This window comes from Crocuta crocuta, unplaced genomic scaffold (assembly GCF_008692635.1).
Source record: "Crocuta crocuta isolate KB4526 unplaced genomic scaffold, BGI_CrCroc_1.0 scaffold165, whole genome shotgun sequence".
NCBI classification, from domain to species: Eukaryota; Metazoa; Chordata; class Mammalia; order Carnivora; family Hyaenidae; genus Crocuta; species Crocuta crocuta.
The window spans coordinates 2,185,482-2,203,325 of NW_027530502.1; the positions used below are offsets into that span (position 1 = coordinate 2,185,482).

The 17,844-nt window shown below is 39.9% G+C and overlaps 1 protein-coding gene across 1 annotated transcript in view; it reads right to left on the reverse strand.

Moving 5' to 3' along the window:
- Nucleotides 1–1,989: 1,989 nt before the first annotated feature.
- Nucleotides 1,990–17,844, reverse strand: part of SRI (sorcin) — a 41,877-nt gene continuing 26,022 nt past the window's right edge. Inside the window, exons 5-11 of the mRNA XM_077766839.1 lie at nucleotides 16,857–16,986; nucleotides 14,687–14,756; nucleotides 7,845–7,888; nucleotides 6,974–7,121; nucleotides 6,598–6,711; nucleotides 5,136–5,194; nucleotides 1,990–3,488 (exon numbers count right to left, since the gene is read on the reverse strand). Of these exons, the coding sequence (XP_077622965.1) occupies nucleotides 3,462–3,488; nucleotides 5,136–5,194; nucleotides 6,598–6,711; nucleotides 6,974–7,121; nucleotides 7,845–7,888; nucleotides 14,687–14,756; nucleotides 16,857–16,986 (592 nt within the window). The 3' untranslated portion in view covers nucleotides 1,990–3,461. The remainder of the gene's footprint in view (nucleotides 3,489–5,135; nucleotides 5,195–6,597; nucleotides 6,712–6,973; nucleotides 7,122–7,844; nucleotides 7,889–14,686; nucleotides 14,757–16,856; nucleotides 16,987–17,844) is intronic.

Sequence of the window (17,844 nt, forward strand, 5' to 3'; positions counted from 1 at the left end):
TGTTTTTCTCCCAGTCATGGTTTCTCTTTCAGAAGCGTGATGAGAAGTACAGAGATCGTGTAGTAAAGCCTGACCGCTCACTTTGCTGGACAGTTTCCTCAGGTGGGTGGCAGGTGCAGTTTCCCATTAATGGTCTGCCTTGCCTCAGTAGCACTTCCTCTCTGACCCTAACATGGATCAGTTTAGTGTATCCTGACCCAGAGCCCAGGCGCTTATTTAATAGATTAAGCTCACCTGTGTCAGACTCGAAAGCATTGGGCCTTGGATGCACTCGGGTTAGGTTCACGAGTTCACTGCCTAACACACTTGTCCACCTGTTTGTCTTTCACAGAACCATTTCATCCTCTGGTCTTAACCTTGACACCTGCTGTTTCCTTGCCTTCAGCTCATTCTGCTGAGGAATAAAGTAGTTATAAGCCAGAGTACTGTTTTTTTTAAATTATTTGTTAATGTTTACTTTTGAGAGAGACAGAGTGTGAGAGAGTGAGGGACAGAGAGAGAGGGAGACACAGAATCTGAAGTAGGCTCAAGGCTCTGAGCGGTCAGTACAGAGCCCGATATGGGGCTCAAACTCACAGACTGTGAGATCATGTCCTGAGCCGAAGTCGGATGCCCAACCGACTGAACCACCCAGGCTCCCCCAAAGTACTGTTTTAATGTGAGAAAAACAGAAGTCACTGACTAGATCTTGTGCGTTTATTAGGAGATTAAAAAAAAAAACTTATGATTACGCATACCTCTATTTCTTATATTTGTTATATTTTAGGCATAGAAGAATTCATATGAACAGTGAAACAGTAACACATTCAGCTGAGCAAAAGCAAAGTGTAGTTCGGATAGCACAAGTTTGCACTCATGTGCCTCTCATGGATGGACAGTACCACCTGGAGCATCATGCTGGAATGGAGTCTCACCGCCACTCTGGTTCAAAGGGAGTGAGGGCTGTGATTAATTATACAGGGCTGCTGTGCTGTAAATCCAGCTTCTGCAGCCACATTCCTATGGAGTGCTTGAAAACCATTTACATATAGGGACTTTATAACATGAATCTCCTGAAACACAAGACTAATGCACGTTATCTCCAAAAGTAAATTAAGTCGAGCTGGCATTTTGTGAGGAACTTCATCTCTAAGTAATTCAAAGAGTCAAGCTCGGGCTCACAGCCTGACCATGCTCCCGCTAGATGCTTTCAGAACAGATAAACAGTTTTAACAACTGGGTGAGACTACACTGGAAGTATATAATGAATGAAACACAGAACCCAACATAGAAATAAGGCAACCCGAGATTCACTTGTAACGAAGACTTTGGCTGTAACTGAAGAACGGGGATGGATACGTCAAATTTGTCAAGGGGAAGGAAACTTTCTAACTGTAGGGACATAACTGAAGACTAGGCTCCATACTTTTGGAAAGACACCATGAAAGCAGAAGTGGAGGAGATGAGGAGACTTGCTACAAGGTATCAATAATTAAAACTGAATTAAATGAATGTTTCAAGAGATGCAGTTTTACAATACTTCAGCATTTATCCAGAAAGCAAATTCAGAACCATGGTTGGTGCAGCACCCTGTGGGACTTACTAGAGCAGCAGGTTCATTCAAACATAGTCCATAACTTTGGGATAGCAGAGGCCTTCTCCTTACCACATCAGTCACCCAGGAAACGACCATTTCCTTTAACTATCCCTTCCTCATGGGATCCTAGTGAGTCTGAATCAAACAGCGAGTGCTGGGGCTGTAACAGTGAGTTCCCTGTCTCCTGGTCCTCTGAGGCTTCTTTGGCTCTTTTCTAGAAAGCTCAGGCTCGAGCCAAGCTTTGTGGTCTCACAAGCAATGTATCTGGAATGAAACCTAGAGTCACTGTGTAATATAAAGGCTGCCTTACATATGTGGTCCAGGTGTGACTACTTGACATAAATACTTAAGGCTGAATAAATATTTATAAAATTAATATACTTTTTGAAAAAAATAACCAAGTGAAATTTGGCTGAAGATGCTTAGAAATGTTTTATTTTTTCATTGGCTGACACATAATTGATCATTGGAATGCTAGCTGTCACACTGGTGCCCTAAAATAAGACAGATATGCTGCTGGCAGGGAGAAAACAGGCTAACTGCATCACGTTTCACCTGTTGTGCTCTCTTGCACAAAAGAGCAAACAGGCTAGCTTTAGATCCAAGAAACAAACTTTATTGGTGCTTATTAAACCAATGCACTTTTTCACGTTCAGAACTGTTTCATGGAGTATTAATCTCCTTTTCCAAGTGGGGAAACTGAGGCTCTGAGATTATCTGAGATGATTAATTTATGTATTTAGGAAGAGACACAGCCAGTACTGAAATCCAAATCCTACTTAAAAAGCACATGGTTTAAAAATTTTTTAAAAATTCTTCCATTATAAATGCAATACTTGCTTATCAGAGATTATTTGGAAGAGTAGTAAGAAGGGAGAAAATTAACTCATGACCCTAACTCCCAGTGGTAGCAACATCAGCATCTTGGTCCTCTCTTTGCAGTCTTTCTGCTGTATACATTTAATAATAGAAGCATGAACACATGGTCTATCAAAATGGATCTATCAGTATTTTAAAAATTATCTCCTGATTTTAGAAGGAAAGCACACACATTATAGAAAACTTGGAAAATACTAAAATCTCTAAAGGAAATTAAAGTCAACTAGAATCTCAAAAGCCCAAAATGACCATAGTTAATATTTTCATATATTCCCTTAGGTATTTTTCTATCAGTTTTCTTTTTTATTCAATTAAGCCCATAACTTACAAGATTTTTAAGTAAACAAAGGTCTAAGTGGATGATGACCAAAAAAACCTTGGTGACAGATAGTATATGCCACTCAAATGATTCAATATGTGTTCAAGAGGCAGAAAATAATCACTCATGTTCCCTGTCGAATCGTGTGGCCATCAAAAATGTGTAGGCCTTAAAGCCTATGCTAAGTTTCCACTAAGGTGAAGCCTGACATGGATTACCATGGGGTTTTTTGTTTTTGCATACAAGAGGGTATAAATCATTTACATGATAAGAATACTCCACACATAAGGCCTTCAATCCTGTGTAAAAGCTCTTCTAGGAAACACAAGAGCTATAGTCTGATGAAAAGATTTTAAAGTACCTTACAATGAAAAATACATAATGTGCCTTAAACATTCTGCATGCTGAAATTTACATAAAAGAGGCTCCGCAAGAAAATCAGGCATCACTGACAATGGCTCAATGAAGTTCTAAATGGTGTAAGAGACCTGATCTTACATTAGTAAAATTCCAAAGAATTTATTATCAGTACTAAAAACTTCAGTTGCACATAAAGTAATAAACCTTCATGACGGCTCATAAGGAAAAGCAGCAATGCAAGTTACACATGTTACTGAAGGCAAAGAGTAAGAGCAAAAGAGAACTCCAGTCGGAATGTTGGTTATGTTCACGCAGCTTCCTCTTCAGTTAAACACTCATGACGCACTGAATGAACTGAAAGAGAGAAAAGTCCACATTACCCTGCACACATCGTGGCACTAAATACACTAGCTTATTCTTCGGCAGTTTACATTCTGTTTTTTTAAATTGAATTGGGATCAAGAAAGATCCATTTCTAAAATAAAAGAGTACACGATGGACGGAAAGGTTCATGTTTTTAGAGGAAGCAGTCTAATAGAAAATACAGCGAGTTTCTCTTCTTAGAGAAAGCAGATCTTATGTCGATGGATAAAGAATTATTTAAATTCCAAATATCTCAGGCTCTAGAAATGGTCATGATAAAAGGTACCTACTCAGAAATAACGGTTGAGTTTATACTGTTAGATCACATGGGGACCTCCAAACTACACAGCAGTATCCCACTGCTCTGGCACAGCACCTTTCAATAGTTTATACCCTTAAAATCTGCTTAATTAACAATAAATCCTAGCATCCAAGTATATGTATGCACAGAAATGGAATATATGACCTTTCCTCTGCAATTCAGAAACCCAAGTGGAGAAGCATCAGCATTTGCTGTGAAATACCTGCTTTACCGTAAGCACCAACAGACTGTTTTTCTATCAATTTCCTTTCTCATTCTTCCGACACCAGTGAGGCAATGTGTGCTGTTAATCCCTGCAGCATTCCTACAAAGCCAAGCTGATTATCATTTAGGTAAAGGGGAACATTTAAAATCTCTTAAGGGGCCCTATCTGAGGCCAAGGCCCATGCACTTTCCACTCCACAGGCTGCTTTTCCATCTTTGGAAAGAGTGACAGGACTGTCACCTGAGAAGCTGACACACACTAATGAAAATATACCTTTAAGCAAAAGAAACATATTTACACCCAAGCCTTTCTAAATGATCAGAACTGTGGCAGCTGCGGAACTAAAATATGTACATCCTTGCATTTTGTAGCAGAGAAACATTTTAGAATGTTCAGTAATTACAGTGACTGCTATTCTGAAAGCAAATTTTTAAATAGCTGGCCAAAAAACAGAACTAAACATTTTTACCTATTATTTTTATGTTTTATCACCTATTTTATGTATTTTACGTACACAAAACACCTATTGTTGTTATGTATATCCAACTAATGCCAGCAAAGATGGCATTTGGCTACATTCACATCTCATTTAGTGCAGCTGTTCAGTAAATACACTGTATTAAACTGTGACTTAAGTTTGTGCCTTACATTTTCAGTGAAGAACATGGGTGTGTCAAGTACAGCTTTGGGCTGCTAAATTTACTTATCAGTGACTGAGATATTTGTTTGATGAAGCCAAAAACAGACACAACATCTGCATGGTGCTTTCCAAGGACATTTTCGATTGAAATTTCACAAAAGCCCAGGAGAGGAAGGCATTACTACTTCCTTTCCTCAAATAGTCTTGAAGCAATGAAGAAGTCTGCCTAAATGACCCTACCAGTAAGTGAGACCAGCTGGACTTTGAACATCTTTTAATGCAAACCAAACAGTGGTCTATGAGTAAGACTAGTAATAGATGAAATTAATAAATTTTGAATGGTAACTCCTGACCATTTAATCCTTGATTACGTGGCATCCTGAAGATGTTCTCAATGGTTGACTACAAAAGAGATGCCCAACAGGCATATATTTTATTCTTCTACGCAGTTGTGAATTCATGGAGACTTACGTCATCATATGGGAAATTCACAACACCTTGCTGAGCAGTATCCCGTCTTCGAAAGCTGTCTGTAAAACACCACCATAAAATTTATAGTTATTTTTGTTAAGTTCTGAAATCAGAATAGTTAATTATTTTCGCATTGGGTTTAAACCGCAGTAATATGTGAGTTGTAAAACCAGCTAACACAAACAAAAGACCACAGCAAAGAAGCCAACTACAGTGAACTTGAATAGATTTAATAAACAACAAAGTAATACAACAAAAGTTAGTGAACTATCTTTTCCAATGGGCAGCTGGAGGAAAGCACCTTATCCCAAAGTCAGTAAAAGCCATGTGACTTCCAAGGCCATTACTTAGTTGTGAGGGAAACATAGAATTTCAAACTTGTTAATAACATAATGTTTAATTAGAAAATGGATGGATGGAGTTCCTAAAATGACGAATGGGCTGCAATAAAAGATTTCACTCGTCTGAGCTCTGTGCTATTGAAAAGGATTTACTTTAATAATCAAAGAGAATGAAATCTTGCTATTTGCAACAACGTGGATGGAACTAGAGTGTATTATGCTAAGCGAAGTCAGTCAGAGAGAGACTAATATGATTTTACTCATATGTGAAATTTAAGAAACACAACAGATGAACATAGGGAAAGGGAAGGAAAAGTAAGATAAAAACAGAGGGAGGCAAACCATCAGAGACTCTTAAATACAGAGAACAAATTGAGGGTTGGTGGAGGGAAGGTGGGGGGGGTGGGCTAAATGGGTAATGGACATTAAGGAGGGCAGTTGTTGGGATCAGCAGTGAGTGTCATATGTAAGTGATGAGTCACTAAATTCTACTCCTGAAACTAACATTATACTGTAGGTTAACTAACTTGAATTTAAATTAAGAAAAATCTGCCCTCAAATTTTGGTTAGGATGCAAAAAAAAAAAAAATTACAAAACCAGGTTTTAAAAAGAGTAAAAGACTAAAGAGAAGAATGGAACAACAAAAATATACAAAACAATGAAAAAGAACAGAGGGGATAGGAAAGTAGAGATTACTAATAGAGCCTCATCTAAGAAGTATGTCCACTTGAAACAGGACTACCATTTAAAGGAAGGCAGGACTCCTACTTTCTAACAAGAGGACTTAAGCGAGCTACAAATGGATAATTTTGCTCTCTTCACATATTTACATTCTAGAGAAATCACAGAATACTCTAATCGTGTTTTGGAACATTTTGTGAAATTTAGTTAAGATTATCTTAATGGCAGATTACCATTAATCTGAAAGAATTTCTGGAAAAAAAAAACCCCACAATTATTCTGCTAGAATTACTGTTTAATACCAGTGTTGAAAAAGAGCCACTGAAATTAGGGAGAAAAAAGAGCGATCATAAGCAACAGAAGTTCAGAACACGGAAAATGAAATGTCACGCAAATTGTGTCTTCTTGGCCCACAGAGACACCATCTCAAAGAACACACCTGTCAGAGCTCGTAGTTTGACACAGCAGGCGATGTAGTCGTCAAAGGTGATCTTGCCATTGGTGCTGTATCGTTTTGCAATTGAATTCACAGCTTGGGGACTCAACCGAAATCCTGAAGGATTGGAGAATCACCCAGTGAAAAAAAGTTAAAGGATTACAAAAAGACCCTTAAAAATAATTAAGTACAATTTTTTTCAGACTGGGGGAGTAATCATTTTAATTACAAATACACATTAGCAATTATGTGTGTATTATATATTTAATTACGAATATACACTTCTTCTAGAAAACAGAAACTCCCTTCCTATAGCACTTAGTTTTAGAAATTAACACAGAATTATGCAGACCAGGTGGCTCGATTTAGCCATACCCACCCATTGTGGTCAGGGCCTTCTGAAGTTCTTGAGGGTCCACTGTTCCACTCCTGTCACTGTCAAAACTGGTGAAGTGCTGTCTCCAGCCATTCAGCACGGCCCAGAGTTCTTTAAATTCATTGAAGCCCATTGTGCCTGACATATCTCTCTGAATTATAATCAAGGATTAGCGCATCATTATTTGGCAACATATTCTAAGAATTAAAGATCAAGGATAAGGGAATATGATGATACAATAAAAAGAGCCTATGGAGAAAGAGCTCGGAGAACCTATTTCCACTGTGGGAAAGAGGTAATCTTTGTGATGTGATTATAAGGAAATAATGTGGCCACTGTGAACCAATGTAAAAAACAGTCTTGTTCCTGCAACAGGGCTGCACTTTCTGGGTGCCCCCGGTGATGCTGCTGGGTTACTGGGGTCTTGGCTTTAACATTCCCTTGGTAGGCCCGTCCAGACCCAGGGTTTTCATTCTGGGAAAATGAGATGGGATGGAAGACACTGCAGGGTCACCACTAGCTAAACTGAGTCTAATAACTGTGATGTGGGAAATTCCACTGCCTGAAGGTCAGGTGTGAATTATGCAGAGCATCACTGTTAAAACAAAAAACTTTGCCTGACCACTCTGATTTCTATAGCTGTTCTCTGATGCTTCCTTGGATGCTTGAGTCATCAGCATTCTCTTTACTGAGCTCCCTTCCTTTTTCACACCAAACTACATCTTAAAAGCTAATCATTTCAGAAAACTTTTTTTGTGGTCATTTGTCACTTTGTGTTTACCGGGTATTAATTCTCAGATGAATTCTTTTAGGCAGAATTTTTGGCGGGGGATCAGAAAAAAACACTCTCGACATCAATCAAGGTAAAGGATACATCCAGCATTGAAACCATAAGCCGACAAGTCTCCAGGTTAAAAGCTGTTAAATAAAAAAAGTACATATAAATTAATACAGTTTCAAAAATTCGCATTACATTGTGTACACTCAAATTAATTAGGAAAGTGACTTATTTATTTATACTCTTATATGCTAAGCTACATGGAGCTTTGAAGCAGATTTTTTCCAGAGAGAGGGGATTCCTTGTAGAACCCAAATTTTATTTTAACAATTTTAATAGAAATCTTTTTAAAAAAGTACCGCATTGTACTGTTATTATTTTAGGTATGATAATGGTTTTGAGGTTGGGAGGGGAATATCCTTATCTTTTAGAAAAGTATTTACTGAAGTTATTTGTAGATGAAATTAATGTTAAGGTATCTGGAATATGCTTCAAATGAAACCGGACAGGATTACAGATGAGTGAAGAATGACAACGCATTGATAATTGTTGAAGCTGGGTGACAGGTGCATAGAAGTTCACAGTATAATTATCTCTGTTCTTAAGGCAGGCATAACATTTTCTATAATATAGTCTTTAAAAAAAGGGTGTTTTTTTTGTTTGTTTGTTTTTACTGTTTATTTTTGAGAGACAGAGAGAGCCAGAGCACAAGTGGGGGAAGGGCCAAGAGGGAGACACAGAATCTGAAACAGGCTCCAGGCTCCAAGCTGTCAGCACGGAGGCCAATGCATTGAACCCACAAACCTTGAGATCATGACCTGAGCCAAAGTCAGCCGCTTAACTGAGTGAACCACCCAGGTTCCCCTAATATAGTCTTTTTAAAGTTTTATATACATTCTTGCCTTTGAAACTGTAATATAGTGAGTTTAATTCACCATAATGAACCATAATGTATTATATTCACCATGGAGAGTGGGAAGATAGAGTTACTTCCATTTCTACTCCTGACTATCAATAGCTGGTTTTTGTTCTGCTTCACTAGTTTAGTTGTTTATCTTTCTTTCCCCTTTAATGTCACACATCGAATGGTAACCTCCTACCTCAAATAGCCTATGACATCTTTTTATATACAGTAAGTTTACATATGAAACCAGATAAATATGCCTGCTAGGATTTGACTGTGTTAAATCAGAGCACTCTGGAGTATGATATAATGGACCAGTTCAGTGATGGCCACTGTTCAGAAGTTTATGTAGAGTTCAAATATATTCAGAGGGCAGTTCTATACCATACCTAGAAAGCCAAACTAGAATATATTTACTAGTTAATGGACCTACTGATGACCTACCTAAGCATTAGCAAAATATAAATAAGGACTTCCTTGCATCTTACAATGTGTTCATGAGAATCAATGACTGGGGAAATATATAGTACAAAGAAGCTGTAAGGCTAGAAGGCAGAAGGGACAAAGGTCATGTGGGCAAAGCTGGCATAAATTCTCCAAGTTTGTTGAGAGGCACACAGAGCTAACATTTTTACAGCTCTTACTAGCTTCATTTTTATCTCCAATCAAACTGAATTTAGAACACATCTGAGCTAACTCTCAGTACTCTAATGTCTCCCTATAGTACGAACTATAGGTTTTCCATTTTTAACAGATTCCTGCGTTTGGCATACCCTGGAACATGAAATAAAAGGTAGAGGACTTTCTCTATTTTGGCCATTCAAACTCCCATCTGATCCACAGATACAGTTCTCTGAGGTGACGGGAAGCAACACTTTTCCACACTTTCTCAAAAGAGCTGGTTGATTCTTCATTTTGACTTTTAAGTTGTATGGAGGCATCAAGTCTCTCTAATCTAGACCAATGGTTCTCAATTCTGGGTGCTTATCAGAATCATCCAGAAGCTTTACAAGATCCTGATACCAGGGCTGCACCATGGAACAGTTGTTTTGTTGTGTTTTTTTCCCCCAGTGTTAATGAGATATAATTAACATATAATATTCTGTAAGTTTAAGGTGTACAATGTAATGATCTGATATATGCATATATTGTAAAATGATAACCATAATTAGGTTACTTAACACATCCATCACCTTACAGAGTGAACTTTCTTGTCTGTGTGATGAGAACTTTTAACATAACTCTCTTAGCTATTTTCTAGTATATATTGTCGCCATCACCACAGAACAATTAAATCAGAATTTCTGAGCATGGAACCTAAGCAAGACTTTTTTTTTTTTTTTTAAGCTTCTCAATGATTCCAGTGAGCAGCTAAGGTTGAGACTACTGTTCTCAAAGTGTGCTTCCTGGACCAGGCATGTTAATATCATTTGGGACCTCTTTGAATTACGGAATCTCAGCCTTTAACCTACACTGACAAACCAGAATCTGCATTTTAATAAGATCCCAGGTGATTTATTCTCACATAAAAACAGCTGGTCGACCTGGACCACCATTTTCTGGAAGCTTGTCAGAGATGAAAATTCTCCGGTCTTACCTCAGACCTTCTAAATGAAAAATTCTAGGACAAGGCTCAGCAATCCAGCGATGCTAACTTGGCTCAAGTTCAGGAACCATTGCTCTAGAGGGCCTGCTGACCAAGGGGCAGACCCATTTATGTCTGACTCTATGTCAAGGATTTTGAGGGGCCATGAAGCAGACAGCTTCCCTGTGTCCCAAGTGCTATAAGAGCATCTCCATCCACTCAGTCATCCAAGCCAGAAACCAAGGAGTGCCCTCAGTTCCGATATTCAATTGCCTTCTAAATGGCTTTAGGACCCATCACTTTCCAGTTCCACGATCATTTCCCTGGATTAGTGAATATCACCTAACAGGTGTTCCTGACTCCCCATGCTCCACGTCCCCCACACCCATGCCCCCCAATTTGGTCTTTATGCTACATCCAGGACAGTATGTGCTCTTCCATATAAAACCCAGAAGACATGTTCCACTGCTGTCAGGATAAAGTCCAAGCACTTAAGTCCCATATGAAGTCATATGCATATTTTCCCAGTCCAGCTAGTTTCCTGCCTTTCATTCAACCTCTACGTTCTATCCACGGCAAATTTCTCCCCATTCCTTGACTGAATGTGCACACATTCCCTCTCATTTGTGGGTCTTTAGTACATGCTGTTCTATGTGCCTGGGGCACAACTGCCCTGCCCTATCCCACTCACTTCTTGTTCTGCCTCATTTCTGCTCGACTTATTTCTCCTCAGTTTAGGGATCAGTTCTGCAAGGAAAACTTCCCTGACCACTTTCTGGGTTATGTGCCTCTCCTATGTGGGCCCACAGCCTGTCTCCTTCACTTATCCCAGCACTTTTCACTGTGTCCCACAGGCACTGCTGGTGGGTGCACAGCCTGCCACCATGCACATGGCAGTATCCATTAAAATGTGTTGGTTAGACAGCTGAATAGATAGCACCGTTCATCCCTGTGTAGAAAGCTATACACTCTCCTCAATCGGTCTGAGCAGGATAGGTTTTTAAAATAAAATCTCATTTTTACAGATACTTAAAAGGAGTATAATCCTTTAAGATAAATCATAAGTCAAAATCCCAATAAGGGTATAGAGCTATGCTTTTTCCATTTTAGGAAATCTTCCATACTCATTAATCAACAAATACCTGTTACGTACTTACTATGTGCAGGGCCCAGGATACCAAGAACATTGCAGATGCAAATGTGAAATTGGATCCTGCCCTAGCTGATGGTCTAAGGAAAAGAGAAGTCATGTGTGCATACAACTCTAATCAAGGTAGAGAGTGGGGAACCGTAACGGAGACAGCAAGCAGTACCAGGAAGTACTGAGAAATGGAAAGCTCCTTCCTAGTAAGAAATACTTCACAGAAGAAGCAGCATTTAAGTCAAGCCTTGAATGATAAGAAAGATGTGGGACATCTGGGGATAGCCAAGTAGAGCTACGGACCAGCATAGGCAAAGTGAATTAGGAAAGTCCAGGGCAAGCAAAGTAAGTGGGAGGAAGTATGTTTAATGAGGCTATATTAGAAGATCTTGAATTCCTCCTAAGATGTTTAGTTTTTCTACTATGGATACCAAGGAGCTATCAAAGAATTTTACATGAAGAGAGTGACAGGGTAGAGTATGTATCAGGAAGCCTAAAAATCTGGTCATCTTTTCTGAGAAGGGTTTAAAAGAGAAGGAATGTTATGGGCAGTGAACAAAAAGTGAATGACAGAAAATTCAGGATTGCAGACAGTTCTAATTAACTAGAACAGTGATTTCAAAGAAGTTTGGGTAGGAAAACTCTTGCTCAATTTTAACTGTATTTTCCCCATAAATAGTTTATTTATTAAAATTTATTTTGAGAGCACACACGCACACCTAGCCCGTGTGAGCGGGGGAGGGGCAAAGAATGAGGGAGACCAGAGAATCCCAAGCAGGCTCTGTGCTGTAAGTGCACAGCCTCACAAGGGGCTCAGACTTACAAACCATGAGATCATGACCTGAGCCGAAACCGAGTTGGATGCTTAATTGACTGAGCCACCCAGGCATCCCAAGAAATAGCTTTTACTACTGCTAATTCTATTTTAAATAACTTCAAGAGTCTTTGAAAATTTTACTCTCTCAATTCTCCTGTTCATTCACTAGAATGCCTCATATATCTTTTCTTCTAGTAGAAATCACAATGTGATGCACCTAGCAGGAAAACATTACCTTCAGTTGTTTCTCTCAGCTTTACCATAGAGTAACAGCTACACTCAAAGGGGAAAAAAAGCAGCTGAATTACGATCTTACAGACTAGAGCAACGCCTCTTAACAACTCCACTTCTGGCAATGACTAGTTCCTTTTAAGCTGCAGAAGAGGATTCTAGGTGCTAGGCTGGAATACCTCTCCACTCCTCACTCCACCTCCACCTGTGCTTTTTGGTTTGGAAGCTGGGTTTAAAAAAACACCAATGGCTGTATAATTTCTATTTCATGAAACTCACTGTGACACCCCACAAGCCAGATGGTTTTGTGGTTCATTACAGCCTCCACAACCAGATGACAGTAAGCAAATTAATTCAATCACATGGCTCTGATGAGTCAGGAAATGTCTTCCCTATAACTCACTGATTTAAGGCCATCATTAAACATGATTTTCTCACATGACATTTTTCTTTTTTCTTTTTCTTTTTCTTTAAGTTTATTTATTTTGAGAGAGACAGTTAGAACATTAATAGGGGAGGGGCAGAGAGAGAGGGAGAGAGAATCCCTAGCAGGCTCTGCACTGTCAGCACAGACAGTATGCAGGGCTCAAACCCATGAACCATGAGAACCAAGAGAAAGACGCTTAACCCACTGAACCACCCAGGTGCCTCCGCATATGAAATTTTTAAAAGGACTGTTCTCCAAGGATATACAGCCCATATGTTAGTCAGATTTTAAAACCTGCCACACCTCTTCCACCGAAAGGGTACAGAATGATAGTTTATGTTGCTTCACATCTCACTTTCATAAACCCTGCTATTAAACCTGCTACGTTCACTAGCCCCCACTGCTTGAGGTTAACATTTAACACTTTAGATGTATTTCTTACAACAGTTAAAAAAAAAAATTCCCTAATCTAGAAAGTTCTTCTTTTGTTTAGGACCAGATTAAATGAGAAATGCAAATGATTCCTCCAACTGGGAAATATTAACAGGATACTGAAGTCATGTAAAAGAAAGGAGGACAAAAACAGAAATGCAAAAGTTTAAGAAGAGAGGCACCTAGTAAATATGCCATGTCAAACAGTCAAGAAAAATGCCATTATAAATCTTCAGCTGTGACTTCTAGTTTGAACATTTTATTTAAAGTTTATTTATTTATTTTGAGAGAAAGAGATCACACAGGAGAGGCAGAGGGAGAGAATTCCAAGCAGGCTCTGCACTGTCAGCACAGATCGTAATGTGAGGCTTGAACTCATGAACCGACAGATCATGACACGAGCCAAAACCAAGAGTCAGACATTTAACTAACTGAGCCACTCAGGCACCCCTGTAGTTTGAGCATTTTAATTCATAATTTACCAACAGCTAAGGCTCTGATTTGATGTTCTGTCTCCATTAACACAGGCAAGGAAGTTAGCAAGTCAAGACACTATTTTCTACCTTATGATTCCTCTCCTGGTCATGATTTGAAAGGGAGCCTGTGGGATCTACGAGGGATGAGAGACACGGATAGGATGCAGTACTTCTGCAATCGTCTCCTATCTGCAGATGGCAGAGCTCTTTCAAAAGGCAGGAAGGTGTTGTAAGCACTGAATTTTAAGGCGGCAGATCCAGTGTGTGAGGAACTGAGGATGAGAGCAGAAGGAAGACCAATGCAAGAAGTTTAGAAATTAGGAAGGGCATTTCCAACATAGCCTGCCCATGTTCTCTGAAGCGGAAAAAGAAATGAAGACAGACCTGGGGGATGTCATGGCGAGCACCCATGTTGTCAGCAGCATATGCTCAGAGCCCATGAGTGCAGAGCTAGCTTCCTGAGGATCAGGGGTGGGGACCGGCACTGAGGGGAACGGGGGACAGGACTGACCACTCAGAACTAGGAGTACAGGACCAGCCACTCAAAGCCCTAAGTGCCGTCAGCCTCAGGACAGTCAACTCTTGGCAAACGGTCAGCCGTAAATGTTAGCTCCTTTCATTAATGACACCAGACCTGGGAGATTTCCTTTCAGCGCTTCACCCCATCCTCTGTGAAGGAGGCCACAATGACCGTCTCATTGCTTCCAAAGCTTCCCAATTCAAGGGACGTGCTAAAGGGGAAGGTCATGTAGAATGGTTTGCTAACAGGTGTTTTCAAATTCACATTTTGTAATAATAAACAACCAAGATTAGCTTTTGAAATTCTAAATTTTGCTGGATCAGAAAAGTTCAATTTCCTTGGAGGCTGTAATCATAAGGAAGTTAAAATACAAAACAGAAGAGTACTTTAGGACTGTCAACTTACGTTTGTATCCTCCAGCAATGCCTGACTGAGTCAGGCATCTCTGCAATTCATCAGCATCTATTTGCCCATCCTTTTGGGAAAAAAAGTAAGAAGATGAATTACAATAGTGATTTGTACCTTCTAGTTCTTTACTTTCACTATATTATTTCATCAGTGACAAAGAAAATGAGGATTTTCATGCATAAGACCTTTTTTTTTTTTTTAAAAAGGATGCTTTCCAAAAATAGGCATTCCGAATTTCCCTGTCCTACTTTCAAAAATAATAATGAAAGAAAAAACAGCAGTTAATTCCTCTTCCATAAATGCATACTTAGGGCCATAAACAACAACAACAAAATACATTTATTGATACCTAAGTAGGCATTCAATTTCAGACTCTATTTTAAATAATTATTACATACCAATTTGCAAAGTTGGAAAGCCGCTTACACCTATACTTTAGTATTAATGTTATCTTTTCATCATTCCTTTAAGTTCCTCAGTTAGATTTGGCATTAAATTTTCAAGCAGAAGTTTCCTCTTAATAAAACACTGAGGTAAATTCAGTTTCTTCCTCTGATACATATATATATTTTTTTAATGTATGAATGAAACTAGTTTCTGTCTTAAACTACTCTTCTTTTAGTCTGTGCTAGGAAAAATGCCAGTTAAACATTTTAAATTATTTATATAGTTGCTTAAAAGTCTTATTCCTTTATCTAGCTTTTTTTGGGGGTGGGGGCTAAGGGCATAGCAGGGTACAAAGCTGACATCCATAAATAAAAAGCTTGGATAAAACAAAGACAGGCCTTCGTGATTACCTTGGCTTATGATGTGGTGAATGGTTTTTTTAGAAACACAATTATACCTGCAAGATACAGTTTCCCAGTGCCTATTTATTGGCTAACCAAGTTAACAACTAGATATGTTATTTTTAGGAATTTAAAAATAAAATACGTAAATCCCTCACATCCATGAGTACTGTAACTTCTAAGTGCGAAGCGGGATCAATAATCTGAAAGATGACGGCTATGCTGATATAGCCCTGGCCTGCTGCAAGCGAAGCAGGTAGGGTCACTTACAGGGCTGGAGGCACAGGCAATCTAAGAACACAAGTCTTGAGCTTTGCCCTGTCTTGTGGTTTCAGAGATACAGATCGTTAACCGATGAAGCAGATACTTAAAGGGAAGCTCTTTCGGTTTTGGACTCAATTTTCCACTCAATTTCTTGAACTGTATTTCTTAGAATGCTTTTCTGCAAGGTGGACTTGAGTTTTTATCCCATAATATTCTACAGCTTCTTCACATTAAGACTATGCTATTTCTTGCTTTTGATCAAAACAACGATAAATGAAAGACATAAGAGCAAACATCTCTTCTGGACAGGACTGGGTCATACCAGCAGTGTATTTACCATACACAGCGGGCTGGTGAGCTAGGAAAGTGTCCTTCCTCAATGTACACCACCGTCTGTCCTACCACAAATTATATACAGAAGTCAAAGGTCTCTGGGAGCTAACCTTAATTCTTTCTCTGGGTCAACAAGCCACAACACCTTATAAGGACATGGAAGATCTGACCTAGTAACAGCAAGAGCACCAAACAGAAAGTAAATTGTACACAAGATTCACTTCCTGATAGTAAGGGAGTAGTAGGTAACTTTCTTACTTTGAAGCTGGTAAGTTTTTAACATAAGTACCTATTTCCTTAGTGGGTAAATGATTAACAATCAACTTCATCCAAAGAAAGTGTCCATTGGAATGTGACTACCTGATTACTGGTACATGTCTGTAAACTGCACAAACAACGGTTTGTTTTCACCAGAGCTGGAAGTTCTTCTCTGGAAACCACCATGGACGCTGACAACACATAGCTCTAAGATTATCTTACTGCTTTACAGATCCTTACGGTATATTTATACCCCCTTATTCTGTTCATTCTGGCATTAACTCAATCATAAATTTAGTTTTGAAGTGAACTAACATAGATACAGGTAACACTTTGTCCTAATTTGTTCTGAATATTCAGAAATAAGTAACTGATGATAAATTTTCTTCTTTCACTCTTTTTTCTTTCCAGAAGCAAGGGGATTCTTTTCCAGAGGAGAGTTCTTTTTTCGATGCCACTCTAACAATGGCTAATACAAATGTAGACTCTGTGATAATTCTTTAATATTATGGGGGAAAGCTAACCTGTCCAGCTACAGCAGCAAAGTAACCGTACAGCGGATCCTGAGTTTGTCCGGGAAACGCAGGCCCTCCGGGGGCCCCTCCATACTGTAAAACGACAAACACAAAAGCATCATTCCCGGGAATCCAGTTTTATTCTTTCACCACTAGAATGCCTTTGTGCAAAGCTAGATAACTGCCAGCCCTTCACATCCATGGTTCACCTCCCCCCCACTGGGCACGCTCTAACTGCAACCATCCCACCCCTTTCTTCCACTCCCGCTCCATCAGAATGTAAAAACTGGCAGCTTGGACCAAAATGAGCTGTCCCGACAGTGACATCTGCATAAGCGAAACAACTTTCAAAATCCCAATTAACCTAAAGGTTACTGATTAAATGCAACCTAGGCAAGCAAATTAAGAGCAGGGCTCGGAATTGTCTTTCTTTTCCTTTTACAGCGACTATAGTCGTAAAAGGAAATGAAATGTACATGAAAACATTCTGAGACAGGTGTAGCCTAGGCCGTGCTTAGGTGTCTCGGTCAGGCTATCTGGCGGCGAGCACCTGGGCGGGGAGCGGCGGCGAGGGAACCTTCCTTTTCGGAAACAGTTCCCACGACCACGCACGTCCCAGGCGCCCGGAGAAGCAGCCTTCCTCCCGGAGGGCTTTTACTCTAGCGTACTTTCCCCGACTTCTCTTTCAATTCCACTTTCTTTTAAAGAGGGAAGGTCGATCTCCGGACCATTCGAGATTAAAATGGCTGTTGCTCTCAGGGGAAACCGGAGAGGAAGGAAGCCGATGCACACAATTTCACACTGCCCGTCCCCAAGTCACAGGGTGGGCTTCTTGGATCAAAACCCACCCGCGTCTCGTCCCCAGGCAGCCACCCGCAGGGCGAAGCGACGCGGAGAAGGAAGGAAACCCAGGATGGGGCCGGACGACCGGGGCCTGGGGCGAGGCAGCGGGCGGGGAGAAGCCCGGGGGGCGGGAGGCGCCCGGGGAGCCGCCCCG